The sequence below is a fragment of the Oncorhynchus mykiss genome, chromosome 2, assembly GCF_057628025.1.
Source record: "Oncorhynchus mykiss isolate SJ-2025 chromosome 2, ASM5762802v1, whole genome shotgun sequence".
NCBI classification, from domain to species: Eukaryota; Metazoa; Chordata; class Actinopteri; order Salmoniformes; family Salmonidae; genus Oncorhynchus; species Oncorhynchus mykiss.
Window position 1 is genome coordinate 22,405,684 of NC_143023.1, and position 20,733 is coordinate 22,426,416.

Sequence of the window (20,733 nt, forward strand, 5' to 3'; positions counted from 1 at the left end):
GAAGCACAGAGAAAAAATGGCAACTGTACAGATAATTCATCCATAGCTCTTTGACTTATCAAACACGGCAGAAAGCTAACCGCCCATCTCCTTATTAATTCAGCCACTTACAAGTAACTAACAAGTAACCAAATACACAGCTGGAGAGTATAGCACATCTTAGACAGTTTATAAGATATCTGATGGCTAACACTTAGTAGTGAATTGCATACAAGTGTAACTTTATCACCTCATGTGCGCCACACAGAGACCGATAGATAGAGAACACAATGGACTCACCAGCTCCCGCTTTCTCCCGAACACGACTGGCTGCTGTTCTGGGAAACTATGGTATGCTTCATAAATAAAAATGTGACTGGGGAAATAGGGTTGCACATTTTGGGGAATATTCAGAGGTGGAAACTTTCTGTGGGAATATATGGAAATTTGGAAATTTAATATTAATACCATTTAAATGTAGATGTTTTTTGCATTGGATATATTTACCATATCATATGGAGACAAACATAAACCTTTTACCTTATCATAAGTAGACATAATTGCAAATTATTAAATCCTTCCAATGGAAAAAAATAATTTAAAAAATGCAGTTACTAATTGAACTTTAATTAAATGAGTTGACTCTTCACATGGGATGATTTCACTGAACAACAAAAGGGAATATATGATCCATCGCTTCTCCCAAAAATGTTTTCAACACACAGTGGGGAGAACAAGTATTTGATACACTGCCAATTTTGCAGGTTTTCCTACTTACAAAGCATGTAGAGGTCTGTAATTTTTTTTATCATAGGTACACTTCAACTGTGAGAGACGGAATCTAAAACAAAAATCCAGAAAATCACATTGTATGATTTTTAAGTAATTAATTTGCATCTTCACTATCACTTTCCAACCTTGTTGAGGATGTCTCGTTGTCAGTCTCAAAAAGCCTCAAATTTGCCCGGATGTCCACCAATTTTTCAACCCTTGTATTGGTCAGCCTGTTGCCTGCTTTGGTGTGTGTGTTCCCAAACAAGGACCAGTTGCACTCTGACTCGGCTGATGTTGGTGAGATTTGGAGGATGATGGGAGGCAACAGGGGAAAGAGCCTCAGATCCACAATGCCCCTTCCACCAGGTGGCTGATTAGATATGTTGGCACGACTGCCATATTGCATCTCCATCCCAAAGCCCTTGCTTGGAAGTGTACTTCGCCAGACTGCCAAGACCCTTGCCCTCATCCAGGCCAAGGTGGCGAGACATGGTAGTGATGACACCATAGGCCTTCTTGATTTCTGCACCAGACAGGATGCTCTTGCCAGCATACTTAAGGTCCAACATGTACACTACGGTGTGTATGGGCTTCAGGCAGAAGGCTTTGCGGTTTTTGATGCATTTCAGAACTGCAGTTTCCTCTGCTTTGAGCAACAGTGAAGTGGGCAGGGCCGTACGGATATTCTTCTCTTACATCTGCAAGCAGAGTCTGAACATCAGACAAGATGGCATTGTCTCCCTCAATCCGTGTAATGGCTACTGCTATAGGTTTTAGGCTGTTTACCACTCTCTTCCAAAATACATCATCGAGGAGGATCCTCTTGATGGGGCTGTCCATATTGGCAGACTGTGATATGGCCATTTCTAGGAGAGACTCCTTCCCCTCCAGGAGACTGTCAAACATGATGACAACACCACCCCAATGGGTGTTGCTGGGCAGCTTCAATGTGGTGCTCTTATTCTTCTAACTTTTCTTGGTGACGTAGATTGCTGCTATAACTTGATGACCCTTCACATACCTAAGCATTTCCTTGGCTCTCTTGTAGAGTGTATCCATTGTTTTCAGTGCCATGATGTCCTTGAGGGGCAGATTCAATGCATGAGCAGCACAGCCAATGGATGTGACGGTAAAACTCTTCCACTTTAGACCAAGCAGCCTTCATGTTCGCAGAATTGTCTGTCACCAGTGCAAATACCTTCTGTGGTCCACGTTCATTGACTGCCTTCAGCTCATCTGCAATGTGGAGACCGGTGTGTCTGCTGTTCCTTGTGTCTGTGCTCTTGTAGAATACCGGTTGAGGGGTAAGAGAATGTAGTTAATTATTCCTTACCCACGAACATTTAACCACCCATCAGAGATGATTGCAATACAGTCTGCTTTCTCTATGATTTGCTTGACTTTCACTTGAACTCTGAACTATGCATCAAGCAAATTAGTAGATAAAGCATGTCTGGTTGGAGGGGTGAATGCTAGGCTAAGAACATTCAGAAATCTCTTCCAATACACATTGCCTGTGGGCATCCGAGGTGAACCAGTTGCATGCACAGCTCAACAAGACATTCATCAGCATTTCTCTGATTACGTTCCTCCATTGAGTCAAATAAACTTCTGATTCCAGGAGGACCATGAGCTGTTGCTATCGATAAGGTGTCTCATCATTTTCACCTCGAATAGAAGTAGAGGGACTTTTGTCAGAGGTTGCTTGTTGTGAGCGCTCAGGGAACTTTATGCACTTGGCCAGATGATTCTGCATCTTTGTTGCATTCTTCACATGATTTAGCACAGTATTTGCAAATGGGCACAGCTTTTCCTTCTACATTGACTGCAGTGAAATGTCTCCACACATCAGATAGTGCCTGTGGCATTTTCCTGTAAAGATTAGATTTTTTTTTAAAGAAAATCCAAAATACAATTCCATGTACAGATAAATAGTTAAGCAGTCAGATTAAACAACTCCTTTGTAAGATAAATGTTTTAAAATGAAACGTATTGAAACGGATGAATTAACACTCCTCAGTTAGCAGGCTCATGCAAGCTAAAACACACATGGTAGCAAACACTAACTAGCAGAATTTGTTAACCAGTTAGAAATGATTTAAACACACTTTGCTGTAGGCAACTATTTACTAGTTAACAAATGTATGTATGTCATATAAAATATATCCCCTCACCCAGTATTGTAATCAAAACCTACCAGAAAGCATGTAGTCCTTGGCTCAGACAGTGTAGTAGTGTGGGCTCAACATTAGTGTGCAAGATCTTGAGAATCAGCTGTACATGTGCTGGAAGAGTGCACTGCACATTTGATGGAAGATGCCGTGGGTTGCAATTCCATTGAATTGGGGATAGTTTAACCAAAATATGCCACAAGACCTAGAATTGCCTCGTGTATCCCACATAAAAGGTTCACCGTTATAAGTTAACTTTTTTGATGAATTTAAGCAAAAGTCCCAGGCTTATCTTCCCATGGAAAATTCCCGGAAAGATTCCGACCCTTTGCAATCCTTCTCATGATACCTAGGAAGTAAGTGTTATGTTCGGGGTAAATCCAACACACCACATCATTGAGTAACTCTCTTCATATTTACAATGTTATGGGTTTGCTTGTCATCGGCAACTGCTAGTGAGTTTTTTTTTTTTAGGACAAAAAGAAACAGGATAGAGATAAGCACACGCAAAATCCTTGAGGAAAACCTGGTTTGGTGTGCTTTCCAACAGCCACTGGAAGACAAGTTCACCTTTCAACAAGACAATAACCTACTACACAATGACAAATATGTACATCAAATTAATATTTGTTACATGCTCCGAATACAACAGGTATTTCACCTTACAGTGAAATTCTTACTTACAGGCTCTAACCAATAGGGCAAAAAAGGTATTAGGTGAACAATAGGTAAGTAAAGAAATAAAACCACAGTAAAAAGGCTATATACAGTAGCGAGTCTAAAAGTAGCGAGGCTACATAGACACAGATTAGTCAGGCTGATTGAGGTAGTATTTAGATATGGTTAAAGTGACTATGCATATATTATGAACAGAGAGTAGCAGTAGCGTAAAAGAGGGGTTGGTGGGTGGTGGGACACAATGCAAATAGTCTGGGTAGCCATTTGATTACCTGTTCAGGAGTTTTTTTATGGCGTGGGGGTAAAAACTGTTGAGAAGCCTTTTTGTCCTAGACTTGGCACTCCGGTTCCGCTTGCCATGCGGTAGAGAGAACTACATACATACATGCATACATACAGTTGAAGTCGGAAGGTTACACACTTAGGTTGGAGTCATTAAAACTCCAACCTCACAAATGTCTCGTTAACAAACTATAGTTTTGGCATATCGGTTCAGAAATCTACTTTGTGCATGACACAAGTTATTTTTCCAACATTTGTTTACAGACAGATTATTTCACTTCATTCACTATCACAATTCCAGTTGGTCAGAAGTTTACATACTAAGTTGACTTTGCCTTTTAAACAGCTTGGAAAATTCCAGAAAATGGTGTCATGGCTTAAGAAGCTTCTAATATGCTAATTGACATCATTTGAGTGAATTGGAGGTGTACCTGTGGATGTATTTCAAGGTCTACCTTCAAACTCCGTGCCCCTTTGCTTGAAATCATGGGACAATCAGCCAAGACCTCAGAAAACAATTGTAGACCTCCACAAGTCTGTTTCATCCTTGGGAACAATTTCCAAACGCCTGAAGGTACCCCGTTCGTTCATCTGTACAAACAATAGTACACAAGTATAAACACCATGGGAACGCGTAGCCGTCATACCGCTTGGGAAGGAGACGCGTTCTGTCTCCTAGAGATGAACGTACTTTAGTGCAAATCAATCCCAGAACAACAGCAAATGACCATGTGACGATGCTGGAGGAAACAGGTACAAAAGTATCTATATCCACAGTAAAACAAGTCCTATATCGACTTATCTGAAAGGCCGCTCAGCAAGGAAGAAGCCACTGCTCGAAAACTGTCATTAAAAAGCCAGACTACGGTTTGCAACTGCACATGGGGACAAAAATTGTACTTTTTGGAAAATGTCCTCTGGTCTGATGAAACAAAAATAGAACTGGCCATAATGACCATCCTTATGTTTTGAGGATAATGGGGGAGGCTTGCAAGCCGAAGAACACCATCCCAACCGTGAAGCACGGGGTGACAGCATCATGTTGTGGGTGTGCTTTGCTGCAGGAGGGACTGGTGCACTTCACAAAATAGATGGCATCATGAGGAAGAAAATTATGTGGATATATTGAAGCAACATCTCAAGACATCAGTCAGGAAGTTAAAGCTTGGTCGCAAATGGGTCTTCCAAATGGACAATGACCTCAAGCATACTTCCAAAGTTGTGGCAAAATGTCTTAAGGATAAGGTATTGGAGTGGCTAGCACAAAGCCCTGACCTCAATCCTAAAGAAAATGTGTGGGCAGAACTGATAAGGCATGTGTGAGCAAGGAGGCCTACAAACCTGACTCAGTTACACCAGCTCTGTCAGGAGGAATTGGCCAAAATTCACCCAACTTATTGTTGGAAGCTTGTGGAAGGCTACCCAAAACGTTTGACCCAAGTTAAAGGGAATGCTACCAAATACTAATTGAATCTGTGAAATTCTGACCCACTGGGAATGTGATGAAATAAAAGCTGAAATCAACCATTCTCTATTATTCTGACATTTCACATTCTTAAAATAAAGTGGTGATCCTAACTGACCTAAGACAGGGAATTTTTATTAGGATTAAATGTCAGGATCTGTGAAACTGAGTTTAAATGTACTTGTCTAAGGTGTATGTAAATGTCTGACTTCAACTGTACGTACCTTTTTAGTATTTTTACTTAAGTAGTTTGTTTTGGACTTTACTATTTATATTTTTACTACTTTTGCTTCACTACATTCCTAAAGAAAATAATGTACTTTTTACTCCATTTTCTATGACACTCAAAATTACTTGTTACATTTTGAATGCTTAGCAGGTCAGGAACAGGGTCTAATTCACACACTTATCAAGAGAACATCACTGGTCATCCCTACTGCCTGAGCTGGAGGAATCACTAAACACAAAGTGCTTAATTTGTAAATTATGTGTAAGTGTTGGAGTGTTCCCCTCTATCCAGAATAAAATGGTGGTCTGGTTTGCTTAATATAAGGACTTTGAAATGTATTTATACATTTACTTTTGATACCTAAGTATATTTAAAACCCAATACTTTTAGACTTTTACTCTGGTATTTTACTGGGTGACTTTCACTATTACTGGAGTCATTTTCTGTTAAGGTATATTGGGTACTTTTTCCGCCACTGCAAGTCTATACTGGTGTTGCTTACGAAGATGACATTGAAGGTTACTGAGAGGCCTAGTTACAACTGTTCCCTTAAATCTGCTTGAAAATCTATGGCAAGACTTGAAAATGGACGTCTAGCTATGATCAGCAACCAACATGACAGCCTGCAGAATTTTAAATAGAGTAATGTGCAAATATTGTACAATTCAGTGGTGCAATGCTCTTATAGACTCACCCATAAAGACTCACAGCTGTAATTACTGCCAACGGTGATTCTGACAACTATTCACACCCCTGAGTAAATATATATGTAAATTAGATTTGTGTATTTCATTTGCAATAAATTAGTTTTCACTTTGTCATTATGCGGTATTGTGTGTAGATGGGTGAGAAATTTCATTTTAAACCATTTTGAATTCCGGCTGTAACACAACAATGTGGAATAAGAGAAGGGGTATGTATACTTTCTGAAGCCATTGTATATCAGCTTAGATATGATAGTAATTTCTTCTCTCATTTGTTCTTTTCCTCCATAAGGTGATCCTGTCCAAACAAAATCAAAAAGGATACGAGAGAAGCCACCCCTTGTAGTCACCCCAAAGGAGACAGATGAGTCTCCCACTCCTGAAGAAGATGCACGATCTTCACAAGAAATCCACTGTGCAATTTCTCCAGATGCAGTGCCTTCCAATGATGGTAGGAAGGGTTCAAAAAACAAGCACTCAAACCCAGCAAAGGAGAGGCGTCCTGCGAAAAACGGGGCAGCTTTAACTCCAAGGATTACCATCAAGTTGGTGGCCAAGAAGACGGTGCGAAAGGAAAAGGGAGGACGTATAAAATCTGTGGAGAAGCTGAAGGTAAAAGGATTACATTTTCAATCAAAGGCTAATGACGTCAAAGGTGACCAGATCTCCAGTGCCCATGTCAAATTAAAGACCGAGGCACAGCATCTGAATGGCACTGAGGATGAGGGAGGCGGAGGAGCCATACCGGCAAGGAGGCGTGGTAGATCTGCCTCCAAGATCACTGAACCCTGTGTTCAAAGGGGGGCCAAAGTTGGGGATGTTGATGACCAAAAATCAGAGGGGGGTATAAAATCAACAGGCAAACAGGACATTGCACTGGAAAGTGGAAATGCGGAGCCAAAAACTGACATTAAGAAATTCAAACGGAAAGAAAGAACCACAGAGGTAAGCACTGAAGTCAATAAACTGGTGATCCGGAGAAGAAATCGAACTACTAATCCATCCTCCGAAACACATGAAGGCCTTGTAACAGAATTAAAAAACCAGAGCAATGACAAAGTATGTCTGGCAGAGTCATTGTTAGAGGTTTCAAGAATAGAGGAAGCCAAAACACCACCCAGAAAGAGTAGGCGTAAACAAAGCAAGGCACATCAAGGAGAGAAGATTTTCACAGAAATCCATGTTCCGTTAGCCACAGAACCTGAAAAGCCAATTGTTGAATCCAATGACGGTCTGGCTTTTAAAAATGATGATGACATAATCGGGATTCCAAGTTTTAAGCTGATTAAAATCAGAAACCCCAAATTGGAAGGCTCATCTCGGACTGACAGTAAGGGCTCCTCTCGTAAGAAGAAACGAAGCAAGTTTGTGTGGACACTTACATTGGTTAAGGGGAAAAGAAAGGACACCCAAGTGCAGGCCTCTGGAAATACTGTCAAAGGAACAGAGAAGCAGCGGAATAACACTGAATTAGACAATGCCTCTCTTTTTGAACCCAGTGTGATCAAGAATGTTGAGAACCCTGAAGAGAAAGAGGCCACGAGTTGTACCACTTCCAAAGATGCTGAGCACACACATAATGAGAAGTCTTCCAATAAGAAGATTAAGGAGGCTTTGTCTCTTGAGGAAAAGTCATTTCTTCATGTTGAGGTGGGACAGGGAACGCAACCACATCCAGAGGAGGCCACTCAAACTGACTGTGGTAATACTGTGGCAATGGTTGTTCCACCCCTTCAGATAAAAAAGGTCTCCTCACCCGGTAAACCTAAACGCTCAAAACCATCATTCCTGATCCATCAAACTACTCCTGCGCCTGAAGAAAAAAAGATAGTGGTAATCACAAAAGATTCAAGTGAAATTCTGGAGGAAAAAATGTCTTTATCAGACACAAATGCTGTGCCAACTCCCAAAGCAAGGAGGAGAAGACTGGCGAAGATGTCTACACCACGGAAGAAGCGTGGAAGTCATAAACCCTGGACAACCCACAAACACAAGCTTCAAACAAGTCCAAATGTGGAACATCCATCTGATGAACTTTCCAGTGAAGCAGAACCACAGACCAATGAGGTTTTGAAGACTGAGGTTTCCACATTGTCTGTTTCTAAACCTAGAAGGAGAAGAAGTTTGAGTGTTTCAGTTAGAAAGAGGCCAGGGAAGACGCAGATGTTACCTGAACCCACTGAATCTCCAAACACAGAGTTAGCCCCATCTGAACCACAGACCGAGGTCTCCACATTGTCTGTTGTCTCTAAACCTAGGAGAAGAAGTTCTAACCTTTCAATTAGAAAGAAGTCAAGGAAGACACCATCTGAAACTGCAAACACAGAGATGGCCCCATCTGAACCACAGACAGAGGAGGCCTGTAAGTTGTCTGTTGTCTCTAAACCTAGGAGAAGAACATCTAGCCTTTCAATAAGAAAGAAGTCAAAGACACCAACATCTGGAACTCTCAACACCGAGATAGCCCCGTCTGAACCACAGACAGAGGAGGCCTGTAAGTTGTCTGTTGTCTCTAAACCTAGGAGAAGAACATCTAGCCTTTCAATAAGAAAGAAGTCAAAGACACCAACATCTGAAACTCCAACCACCGAGACTGCCCGATCTGAACAGCAGACAGAGGAGATCTCCACATTGCCTGTTGTCTCTAAATCTAGGAGGAGAAGAAATTCTAGCCTTTCAATTAGAAAGAAGTCAAAGACACCAATATCATCTGAAGCTCCAAACACCGAGATGGCCCCATCTGAACAGCAGACAGAGGAGATCTCCACATTGTCTCTTGTCTCTGAACCTAGGAGAAGAACTTCTAGCCTTTCAATTAGAAAGAAGTCAAAGACACCAAGATCTGAAACTCCAACCACCGAGACGGCCCGATCTGAACAGCAGACAGAGGAGATCTCCACATTGTCTGTTGTCTCTAAATCTAGAAGGAGAATACATTCTAGCCTCTCAATTAGAAAGAAGTCAAAGACACCAAGACCTGAAACTCCAACCACCGAGACGGCCCTATCTGAACAGCAGACAGAGGAGATCTCCACATTGTCTGTTGTCTCTAAATCTAGAAGGAGAAGAAATTCTAGCCTTTCAATTAGAAAGAAGTCAAAGACACCAACATCATCTGAAGCTCCAAACACCGAGATGGCCCCATCTGAACAGCAGACAGAGGAGATCTCCACATTGTCTCTTGTCTCTGAACCTAGGAGAAGAACTTCTAGCCTTTTGATTAGAAAGAAGTCAAAGACACCAACATCTGAAACTCCAAACATAGAATTAGCCCAATCTGAACCTGTGACTTTGGCTGACACTCAACCAGTGGTAAAGGTGGAGCCAGAGACCCAGCCAATAGGGAGTGGAAAGGTGCTGCTTTTGGAGCCCTCTGTTATTGAAAAGACAGAACGAAGCCGTCATAGAAGTCTGTTCAAACATGGCAAAAAGAAGCGAAGAGCCTTGATTGGACAGAGGCAGAAACAAAGGCAGAGGCCAGAAGGGAGCACGAGTGATGAGAGTAAATTACCTGAAAGTAAGGTACCTGAAGCTGTTGAAGAGGTGGACCTAAAGGAAGTTTATTCCCCAGAGGCTGCTTCCACACTGGCAAGCTCTAAACTCATTGGTATCCTCAAGACCAAGAACAGAAGGAAAAAGGTCCCCAATTCAAGCCTTCAGTTCCTTGGTAGCAAAAGACCAAGAGCCAGGCCTAAAACTCTATCTAAGCAGGTAGAAATTGATCTCGCCCAGCAAATTTTGGAGGAGCAGGATATACAAGACACTGTGGATGATGAACCACAGTCTGATGCTTTTGATGACCAGCATGGTAAATCAAAGTACCTTAAAAACATAAAGCACTTCATCATGCCTGTTGTCAGTGCCCGGTCCTCACGGGTGATCAAGACTCCACAGAGGTTTATGGATGATGCTGGCATGTCTGTTTTGCCTCGTAGAAACTCCCCGAAGAAAGGCCAACTATTCGGCTTACACCCACGCACTGGAAGGAAACGAGAAGATGGCACAGGTAGAGAGCTTACTCCTGATCTGCCTATCGACGATGAAGAATTTCTGAATGAGGCGCAGTTAGATGTCGATTTGTTCTCAACTCAGGAACTCGAAAAGGAAACCACTGACATGAGTGACGGCTTATCCCCCGGAAAGCAATTTGGAAAGAGGAGGTCCCTTTTGAGGAATCCCAGTTTCAAGTGGCATGTGCCAGGAGAGTCTGGTGAGGAAGTATATACGCTGGACAAAACTCTTCAGAGCGAGTATGAGACTTTACTTTTATCCAAAGAAATCCAAATTGCTTCTGACCCATCAACCGATCCCCAGGAGGTTCAGAAAAAGAAAAGGTGCTACAAGTTCAACAAGCAAACATCTCACCTAAATATGTACAAGCGACTGAAGAAGCTGCAACCAGGACTTCCCAAAAAGAGAAGAAAAAACGTGATGACAGATGGTGTTTGCAATACTCTTCAATCTTCTGTTCATATGCTAGCGGAAGGTCTGGATGATGAAGTCAAGAGCATTTGTCTAAAGAAACGTCCCACAATCACAGCTCCAAGCAAACCCAAATCAAAGCAAGGCAAATCCAAGCTCAAGATTGAGGACCTTGATAGCCCTGGGGTTGTGCGAAAAGTCTCTGTGTGTGTTCGGACTATGAACTCAAACTTCTTAACATTTCAATATGGAGAACATGAGGAGTTGACAGAGGAAGACAAAACAAATGCTGAAAATGTTATTGCAGGTAAGAAAATAACTATCAATCAGTTAATGCGTATAGTTGTTCAACATTAGCTTGCTTGATAAATAACTGCACATTATGTAAATACTGGTATTTTTGTTTATTTGTATGTTACTTGGTTTAATATGTACAGTGCCTTGCGAAAGTATTCGGCCCCCTTGAACTTTGCTACCTTTTGCCACATTTCAGACTTCAAACATAAAGATATAAAACTGTATTTTTTTGTGAAGAATCAACAAGTGTGACACAATCATGAAGTGGAACAACATTTATTGGATATTTCAAACTTTTTTAACAAATCAAAAACTGAAAAATTGGGCGTGCAAAATTATTCAGCCCCCTTAAGTTAATACTTTGTAGCGCCACCTTTTGCTGCGATTACAGCTGTAAGTCGCTTGGGGTATGTCTCTATCAGTTTTGCACATCGAGAGACTTACATTTTTTCCCATTCCTCCTTGCAAAACAGCTCGAGCTCAGTGAGGTTGGATTGAGAGCATTTGTGAACAGCAGTTTTCAGTTCTTTCCACAGATTCTCGATTGGATTCAGGTCTGGACTTTGACTTGGCCATTCTAACACCTGGATATGTTTATTTTTGAACCATTCCGTTGTAGATTTTGCTTTATGTTTTGGATCATTGTCTTGTTGGAAGACAAATCTCCGTCCTAGTCTACAGGTCTTTTGCAGACTCCATCAGGTTTTCTTCCAGAATGGTCCTGTATTTGGCTCCATCCATCTTCCCATCAATTTTAACCATCTTCCCTGTCCCTGCTGAAGAAAAGCAGGCCCAAACCATGATGCTGCCACCACCATGTTTGACAGTGGGGATGGTGTGTTCAGCTGTGTTGCTTTTACGCCAAACATAACGTTTTGCATTGTTGCCAAAAAGTTCAATTTTGGTCTCATCTGACCAGAGCACCTTCTTCCACATGTTTGGTGTGTCTCCCAGGTGGCTTGTGGCAAACTTTAAACAACACTTTTTATGGATATCTTTAAGAAATGGCTTTTTTCTTGCCACTCTTCCATAAAGGCCAGATTTGTGCAATATAGGACTGATTGTTGTCCTATGGACAGAGTTTCCCACCTCAGCTGTAGATCTCTGCAGTTCATCCAGAGTGATCATGGGCCTCTTGGCTGCATCTCTGATCAGTCTTCTCCTTGTATGAGCTGAAAGTTTAGAGGGACGGCCAGGTCTTGGTAGATTTGCAGTGGTCTGATACTCCTTCCATTTCAATATTATCGCTTGCACAGTGCTCCTTGGGATGTTTAAAGCTTGGGAAATCTTTTTGTATCCAAATCCGGCTTTAAACTTCTTCATAACAGTATCTCGGATCTGCCTGGTGTGTTCCTTGTTCTTCATGATGCTCTCTGCGCTTTTAACGGACCTCTGAGACTATCACAGTGCAGGTGCATTTATACAGAGACTTGATTACACACAGGTGGATTGTGTTTATCATCATTAGTCATTTAGGTCAACATTGGATCATTCAGAGATCCTCACTGAACTTCTGGAGAGAGTTTGCTGCACTGAAAGTAAAGGCGCTGAATAATTTTGCACGCCAAATTTTTCAGTTTTTGATTTGTTAAAAATTTTGAAATATCCAATAAATGTTGTTCCACTTCATGATTGTGTCCCACTTGTTGTTGATTCTTCACAAAAAAATACAGTTTTATATCTTTATGTTTGAAGCCTGAAATGTGGCAAAAGGTAGCAAAGTTCAAGGGGGCCGAATACTTTCGCAAGGCACTGTATGTTTTCACTGCTTGAACTACCCTGGAAAGTAAAGTGACATACCTTTTGGACTTTCTCTGTCCCAGAAGCAGGAAAGGTTGAGCCACAGGAACTGCATCTGGACACGATCGCTGAGGCTGACCGTGCTGCTGCTGAGGAGAAAGGAGCCACCCAGAGAGTTTGCCTCACAGGGGCCAATAAGAGGATGTTCAATCTGCTCAAGAAAGCCAAGGTCCAGCTCAACAAGATCGACCAGCAGAAGCAACTCAAGTCCTCAGGGGTAATAATTGTCTCACTCATAAAAATAATACACTTTAAAATTGCAATGCAGATAGTTATTTTTTGCACTAAACAGCATGCATGATGGGACTTTTTTCTGATACAGAATATGCTTTATGTTTCCCCTCATTGTCATTAAATAGGATGATATTCATTAACATCTATTGTGATATCTCTGGAGAGCTTCCTGTGTAAGCCCATAGTGATGAAACATGTTACCTGCAGCTTCTATCAGGGCCTGCTGGCTCCAGAGATGCAGCAGGGAAGAGACAAAGGAGGAAACCGAAAGAGCAGCTTGAGCCTGCTGCCTCAAACATGACTGACCCTCCCCTGTCACAGGTATGGGCATATGAACACAATCCTGGTCTGTGCTGTTCTCTGCATACTTTATCTTCAGTGTCTCTCGCTTTTCAATGTGTCTGAATGCAACTTTGTCTCTTTCTCTTAGTCAATAAAGTATCAGTATGTTGTTTCTTCCTCACTAAGACCCACCTATTCTGGTCACAAATACATTTTTCATTGTGATAAAAGAATGTGTCATAACAGCATCCCTCCCTGTCCCCCTCTCTCCTTGTTACCAGGAGTTCCGCAGAGCGGGGGGTCCACGCATCAAACACGTGTGCCGTGCAGCAGCTGTGGTGTTGGGCCAGCCTCGTGCACTGGTGCCCGATGACATGATCCCCAGACTCAGTGCTCTGCCACTGCATGAGAGAACTGGCATATCTCCCTCTGGCAAGAACCAAGGTAGAGCCTCAAGCTTTCAAAACGGATTATCAATGCAAATCTCTCAACAAACTTTTTTAAGTGACATCATGCGTTCTTGTCTTTCCCCACAACTTTCTTTGACTTTCCTATGAAAGATATCATAATCATATACCTTACCTATTGCAGGTGGTCGGTCTCCCTCTGGGCCAGACAGCCCTGGGCTGCCGGACCAGAAGGTTACCAAGGTCAGGAAGTCGGGAGCTGGTTTTGCTAAACAAAAGAGCCTTGGACCATTCGGGCTCCGCTCTCGGAGGTGTGGGATCTGCAAGGGCTGCAACCATGAGGAGGACTGTGGCGAGTGCATGAACTGCCTGGACAAACCCAAGTTTGGAGGGCCCAATACGAAGCGACAGTGCTGCGTGTAAGTGTACTGCTCATCAGAATTGCAAAGGTGACCAACTCACATATATGCTATTGAATTATATAGATTGAATAGACAACTAAATGACAAATGTATTTCTCTCTCCAAAAGATATAAAAGATGCGATCAGATTGAAGACAGAAAGGCACGTCGCCTGAGTGGCAAGTTTCCTAGAGGTCCTGGGAAGCGCAGGCGGCACTCCCTCAGCGTGGGTCAGTCTAGCAATGAGGAAGTTGATGGGATGGAGATGGGGGACAGCCAGAGCCCATCTGTGAGGAAGCAGCCGCGGCGTTGTGTGAAGCCGCGCTCCTACTTTGACCTGCTGGACTATGACTCCGACCTGGAGATCACTGTGGGTTCCAACTCTGCCTCCCCCGGCCGGAGGAGAGGCCCCGGCCCACGCAGCCAAGGTAGTAATATAACATTATTGAGAAGTGATCATACAAAGGGATTTTCCTCTGTTAATTTAATATTGTTAGATCTTCTAGAACAGGTATTCCCAAACTGGGGTACGCACAATGCCGTCGGGGGTACGCCAAATAAAAATGTGATTCACGTTTTAAAAATAAATCAATAAAAATTCTTCACATTTTCAAACAGTCCATTTAGTAAGGCCCACGTCCATAGAGACACATACCAGCTCTACTGATAGTACTACACCTGCACCCGTCGACTATACATTGTTCTGCTTCCACGAGCACGTTGTCGTGGTAATTTCCTGTATTACTAAATGAGGAGAGTTTACAAACCACACACCAGTCAGTTATACTTAAACGTCATCTTTAATTATATGAGCTTCACCATAGCCCTTTGACTCTCAGATCAATTCAGTGTCTATAAATTAATTCTGAGAGTGCCTATAAGAGAATACCAAGATCTTTTATAGCCAAGATACACCCCTCTCAACTTACATGACAAACCACAGATCTTAGGAACAGTTCACAAAGAAAGACTTTTACTTGAGAGAGGAGTATCCCATAGCCAGATAGCATTAGCTATAAATTATCATTCAGTTTGGTCTCTAAGATGAGGTTCTCATCTCGTTCCTGAGACTTCATAGTACCAAAACATTACCTCATCCAATGGCATATATCAATTGTCAATTCTAAATACTCCCATCTCAAATACAACTCCTGGACAAGCTCACTGAGGGGAGTGAGCCTCTAGGTCAGATACTATGAAAGATAAGTTTCAACATCAGAGGGGTAATACAATGGTTCCAGACACTGCCATACTCCTCCCCCCAATGGGAAAAGGAGGGGTTGACTGGCGTACAGACCTTGTGGAGCACTTCACATGATTTAACAGATACATTCACATATGAAGATAATGTTCAAACCTGACCTCTCCCCTCTTTGTGCCCCAAGTGACTTTTCCCTAGCTGAGAAGGGAAAAGTGCAACTGCCAACAGTATAGTCCAAAAAGAGACATTCTAATGACAAATATCTCACATAAGCATATTATGAAAGTAAATAAAACATCTTATTTATCTATGTTACCCAATTCATTCTGATTCATCCGCAACAACGTCCAATGCTAGCATCAGTAATTCTACATTTGTTGTTAGCCCAGCTAGCATGGACACTGACAGTTGTGAATCTGATGCAGCCGAAGAGCTACTGCCCCCTTCCCCAGGAAAACACTGAGCAACAGACAGGGACATTGGACCATCGAAGAGGTGCAAATATGATGAGAACTACATTGATTTGTGGTTCATTTACATTGGGAGTAGTGCTTTTCCTCAGCCACTGTGTGTTATATGTGTAAAAGCACTATCTCAGAACTCAATGAAACCTTCACTCTTGCACAGACATTTAGAAACAAAACATACCAATTTGAAAAATAAGCCAAAGGAGTTTTCTGAGTGAGAATTAAGATTACTTTTGAGTAGTAAGACATGTATAAAAGCAACAGATGCCATTTATAAGAAGGGGCTAGAAGCATCACATATGGTGATCTACAGAGTGGCTAGGAAAGGCAAGCCCCATACCATTGTGGAGGACTTAATTCTTCCTGCTGACGTGGATATGGCTGGGGGGAAAGGCCAAATAAACTATACAGACAGTGCCTTCATCAAACAACACTGTTTCACGACGCAACAGTGACATGGCAGATGTTTTGAAACAATTACTGCTTCGCAAACAAGCCAGTAAATTCTATATGTTACAGCTGGATGAGTCAACAGACGTGGTGGGCCTGGCACAGCTTCTGGTATAGGTCCGTTACTTTTATGGGGGAAGACATCCTCTTCTGCAAACCAGAACAACAGGAGAGGATACTTTTAAAGTACTGGACATCTTTGTGACAATGCTGGGCCTTGTCAAATGGACTTTGGTGGTCAAGATGTGTTATCTGTACTGATGGTGCAAAAGCCATGACGGGGAGACATAGTGGAGCGGTAACGCGTGTGCAAGCAGTTGCTCCCGACGCCACTTGTGTACACTGCAGCATCCACCGAGAGGCTCTTGCTGCCATGGGAATGCCTGGCAGCTTAAAAATACGTTTTGGACACTAAAGTGAAAATTGTTCAATTTTAAAGCAAGCCCCCTGACCTCTCATGTATTTTCTGCACTATCCAATAATATTATTCAGTGACCATGTAACGTTTTAACCACCCACAGAAGTGCAATTCTCTTTACTGACCATAATTTTCACTTGTGTATATACTGCTTGCATGATGACGAGTTTCTCACACGACTGGCCTATCTGGTTGATGTTTTTTCTCACCTGAATGATCTGAATCTAGGATTACAGGGACTCTCCGCAACTATATTCAATGTGTGGGACAAAATTGAGGCTATGATTAAGAAGTTGTTGCTCTTCTGTCTGCATTAACAACATTTTTAATGTGCAAATTAACTCAAGCTTACGGACAATGTTAAATGTGATATAGCGAAGCGCCTGAGTGAGTTGGGTGCGCAATTACGCAGGTACTTTCCCGAAATGGATGACACAAACAACTGGATTCGTTATCCCTTTCATGCCCTGCCTCCAGTCCACTTACCGATATCTGAACAAGAGAGCATCTTCGAAATTGCAACAAGCAGTTCTGTGAAAATTGAATTTAATCAGAAGCCACTGCCAAATTTCTGGATTGGGCTGCGCTCAGAGTATCCTGCCTTGGCAAAACACACTGTTAAGGCACTGATGCCCTTTGCAACCACATACCTATGTGAGAGTGGATTATCTCCCTTCACTACCATGAAACTAAATACAGGCACAGAACCGGGTGTGGAAAATGATTTTAAGACTGAGACTCTCTAGGACAACCCAACATTGCTATGTGCATCCTTTCAAGCACACCCTTCTCATTAATCTCTGGTGAGTTATTCACAATTTTCGATTAACAAATAAAGTTTTATATGTAAGATTGCTAAATAAAGAGCAAATATTATTATATTATTATTTGTGCCCTGGTCCAAAAAGAGCTCTTTGTCACTTCCCACAAGCCGGGTTGTGACAACAACTCACACAGATTCTTGTGTTTAATAAATGTATAGTGTGTGTGTGTGTGGCAGGCTTACAATGATGGCAACAAACAATATTTGAGAGTGCGCTGACCCTGGTATTAGTGCAGCTGAAGGTTGAATGTTTGAAGGGGTACGGGACTATAAAAAGTTTGGGAACCACTGTTCTAGAAGATCCCGTTCATAGCTGTGAGGTAATGCATTAACTCTGAAGTATTAATGCTGTATGTCTAATGACCACTGCAATGGTTCCTTTTCGTCTTCAGACTTTGTCTCTCTGGATGGATTCCTGGGAGACCTGTCAGACGACGGTGTGAGACATCGCCGACTGCACCACCGAGTCCCTCCTGGTCGCCGTAAAACTGACAAGGTAAAGAATCACAACAGGGCTGCTGCTCTGATGCCACTGAGCAGGCGGTGCATGAATTGACAGTTTCTGGGTCTCCTAGGTGTATAACACAAAGGATCTCCACAACCCACTCCCCACCCTTCTCTCTCTCTCGCTCTCTCTCCAATCTCTCCATATTTCCACTCACTTCGTGTTCCCTCTGCTGCACCTCATGGTGGGATTCCCTGTCCTCTCTTCCTTCTCTCATTCTGAGTTAAGCTGCTGCTTGCTTATAGGTGCTCGTGGCAGATAACGCTGGTGCTCTTTTGCTTTGGCCTTAGCAGTCCCACCCTTCACAGGCACAGCAGAAGCAGACCGGCCCGTTGAGCGGTGGTGTCTACAGCTGGCTGGACGATGACTACCAGGGAGAGAGAGAGTCAGAGGGGTTGTCGGCGGAGCAGCTACTTGCACAGATGACTCAGTCCCCCCCACACCCACAGCCAGACCTGGAGCTATCCTCCTCCTACCCCGAGGACCAAGGGTCTCCCCACCCCTGGCGCCTGCTATCCCACACTGGGGCCACTCCGGGGTGGCCAAGGGCCAGGGTAGGGGGTGAGAGGGGAAGGATGTTGGTGGAGGCGGGGTGGGGACGAGCCCGTTTTCATCCTCCGTCATATTTTTCCCAGAATCCTCTGGAACAGACGCCACCCAGCGTCCTGGCCGCCCTGGCCAATGGATTCGACCAGAGGGAGAGGGAGCCCTCCGAGCCTACGCACAAGATCGGCGTGGACTTCAAGGTCGGATGCTTTTCCCTGACTCTTGTAGCTGTGTTTTTAGAGATCTCATTTACCAGTTAGCTACTGATTTTGCTTGTCGAGCCAATCCAGAAAAATATAGGCCCAATACAAGTGCATTGATTTAAACAACTGAACTTGAGCCTTGCATTATAATTAAGCAATAAAGCAGAGGAGGTGTGGTTTATTTCAGCAGTAAGGCCCGAGGGAGTGTGGTATATGGCCAATATACCACAAACCCCTGAGGTGCCTTATTGCTATTATAAACCGTTTACCAACAGAGTTAGAGCAGGGCTCATAGCTTTCAGCATTCAGGGCTTGAACCACCCAGTTTATAATGGCCAATATACCAGAAATCCCTGAGGTGCCTTATTGCTATTATAAACTGTTACCAACATAAATATAACAGTAAATAAGTTGTTTTGTGTCATACCCGTGCTATATTGTATGCAAAATACACGGCAAGAATGCTGTTTCAGCATCCAGGACCCAAACTACTCTGTTTATAACCATTGTTAAATTAGCCATTATCATCAGGTTTTGTCTTTGGTTTGGTTTATTTCTGTAATACCCTTATCTATCCACTGGATGTCAGTGTTATTCTACATCAAGAGTCCAGAAGGCTGTTTCCCATCTCTGTATCTCCCACACCTGTGTCTGACTCTGTACTGCGGGCCTTCGTATGAGAGCTGAAAGCTGTGTCTAAGCCTCCCGTCTGCCATGCAGGAGGACTGTGACCTCCAGAACGTGTGGATGATGGGAGGCCTGAGTATCCTGACCTCTGTACCCATCATGCCCCCCTGTGTCTGCCTGCTGTGTGCCAGTAAAGGACAACAAGAGGTAAAGGCTCACAACATGGCTCTGTTATTACAATGTCCCATTGGAGGAATGTCTTTGTTTTCAACACTGATATTTGCTATAGGATGTTTTGACATGTAGGATGTTTTTGTCAATGTATGGCCATGATGGATCTTTTGAATCCACCATTGGAAGGTCTTAAACCTGCAGACTGTTATCTGTTCCTATCCTAGCAAATGCTGTACTGCCAGGTGTGCTGTGAGCCATTCCACCGGTTTTGCCTTGAGCCAACGGAGCGGCCCTCTGAGGAGAACAAGGAGAACTGGTGCTGTCGTCGCTGCAAGTGCTGCCATATATGTGGTAGAAAAAACAAGCACTCCAAGGTATGGGTCCACACAAGGCCCCAGTCACTCCTGAGAACTTAAACACCTGGTCACTAGTTTTTAGGCTATATCTAGGGTCCATAGTTAACCCATAGACTGAAGAGGAAGTGACACTCCACTCTGTTTATTTTCTGGTTCAATGAGAGTCGATGAACTGAGTAGACCAGATCTATCTGCTATTGATGTCTATGGGAGAGACACTTAAGTAGACCACAACAGACATTTTGTTAAATAGTTCCCACTCAGGCCGTTAACAATCTTCATATATCCACCATATATCCAAACTGTGACATCAGTGTTGCCACCAATCTATGTGTAACTGTAATACTGTATCTCTCTGGTGTTCCTCAGCCTCTGCTGGAGTGTGACAGATGTCAGAACTGTTATCACCCTTCATGCCTGGGGCCTAACTACCCCAAACCCAACAGGAGGAGGAAGGCCTGGGTGTGTATGACGTGCATCAGGTGTAAAAGCTGTGGGGTTACACCAGGGAAGAGTTGGGACACCGAGTGGAACCACGATAAAGGACTCTGTCCAGACTGCACCAAGCTCCACGACCAAGGTGAGATGACGTGAGCGCTTTGGGGAAGTTGATCTGCAAACACTAATGTTAAAACATGATAAGACAAGTTCATTTATTTGATTTCACTGTTCATATGGGAATGGCAGGATATTGACGGTATCTCTTTCTAAAGGCAATTACTGTCCGATCTGCTTCAAGTGCTATGAGGACAGTGACTACGACAGTCAGATGATGCAGTGTGCCACCTGTAACCACTGGGTCCATGCCAAGTGTGAGGACCTGACAGGTGGGTCTTCC

General features: G+C 43.1%; 1 protein-coding gene across 4 annotated transcripts in view; it reads left to right on the forward strand.

Moving 5' to 3' along the window:
* The window catches only part of LOC110538034 (histone-lysine N-methyltransferase 2A), a 61,287-nt gene that overhangs the window by 7,286 nt on the left and 33,268 nt on the right, over positions 1-20,733 (forward strand). For 3 of the 4 annotated variants that reach the window (XM_021624580.3, XM_090192842.1, XM_090192838.1), the window contains exons 3-14: positions 6,575-11,011; positions 12,825-13,018; positions 13,243-13,356; positions 13,599-13,761; positions 13,909-14,143; positions 14,255-14,553; positions 17,877-17,980; positions 18,625-18,735; positions 19,459-19,572; positions 19,764-19,913; positions 20,265-20,475; positions 20,609-20,722. In XM_021624580.3, coding sequence (XP_021480255.3) covers positions 6,575-11,011; positions 12,825-13,018; positions 13,243-13,356; positions 13,599-13,761; positions 13,909-14,143; positions 14,255-14,553; positions 17,877-17,980; positions 18,625-18,735; positions 19,459-19,572; positions 19,764-19,913; positions 20,265-20,475; positions 20,609-20,722 — 6,246 coding nt within the window. Of the gene's footprint in view, positions 1-6,574; positions 11,012-12,824; positions 13,019-13,242; positions 13,357-13,598; positions 13,762-13,908; positions 14,144-14,254; positions 14,554-17,876; positions 17,981-18,282; positions 18,538-18,624; positions 18,736-19,458; positions 19,573-19,763; positions 19,914-20,264; positions 20,476-20,608; positions 20,723-20,733 lie in introns of all 4 variants that reach the window. The other variant, XM_090192845.1, reaches the window with a different exon arrangement.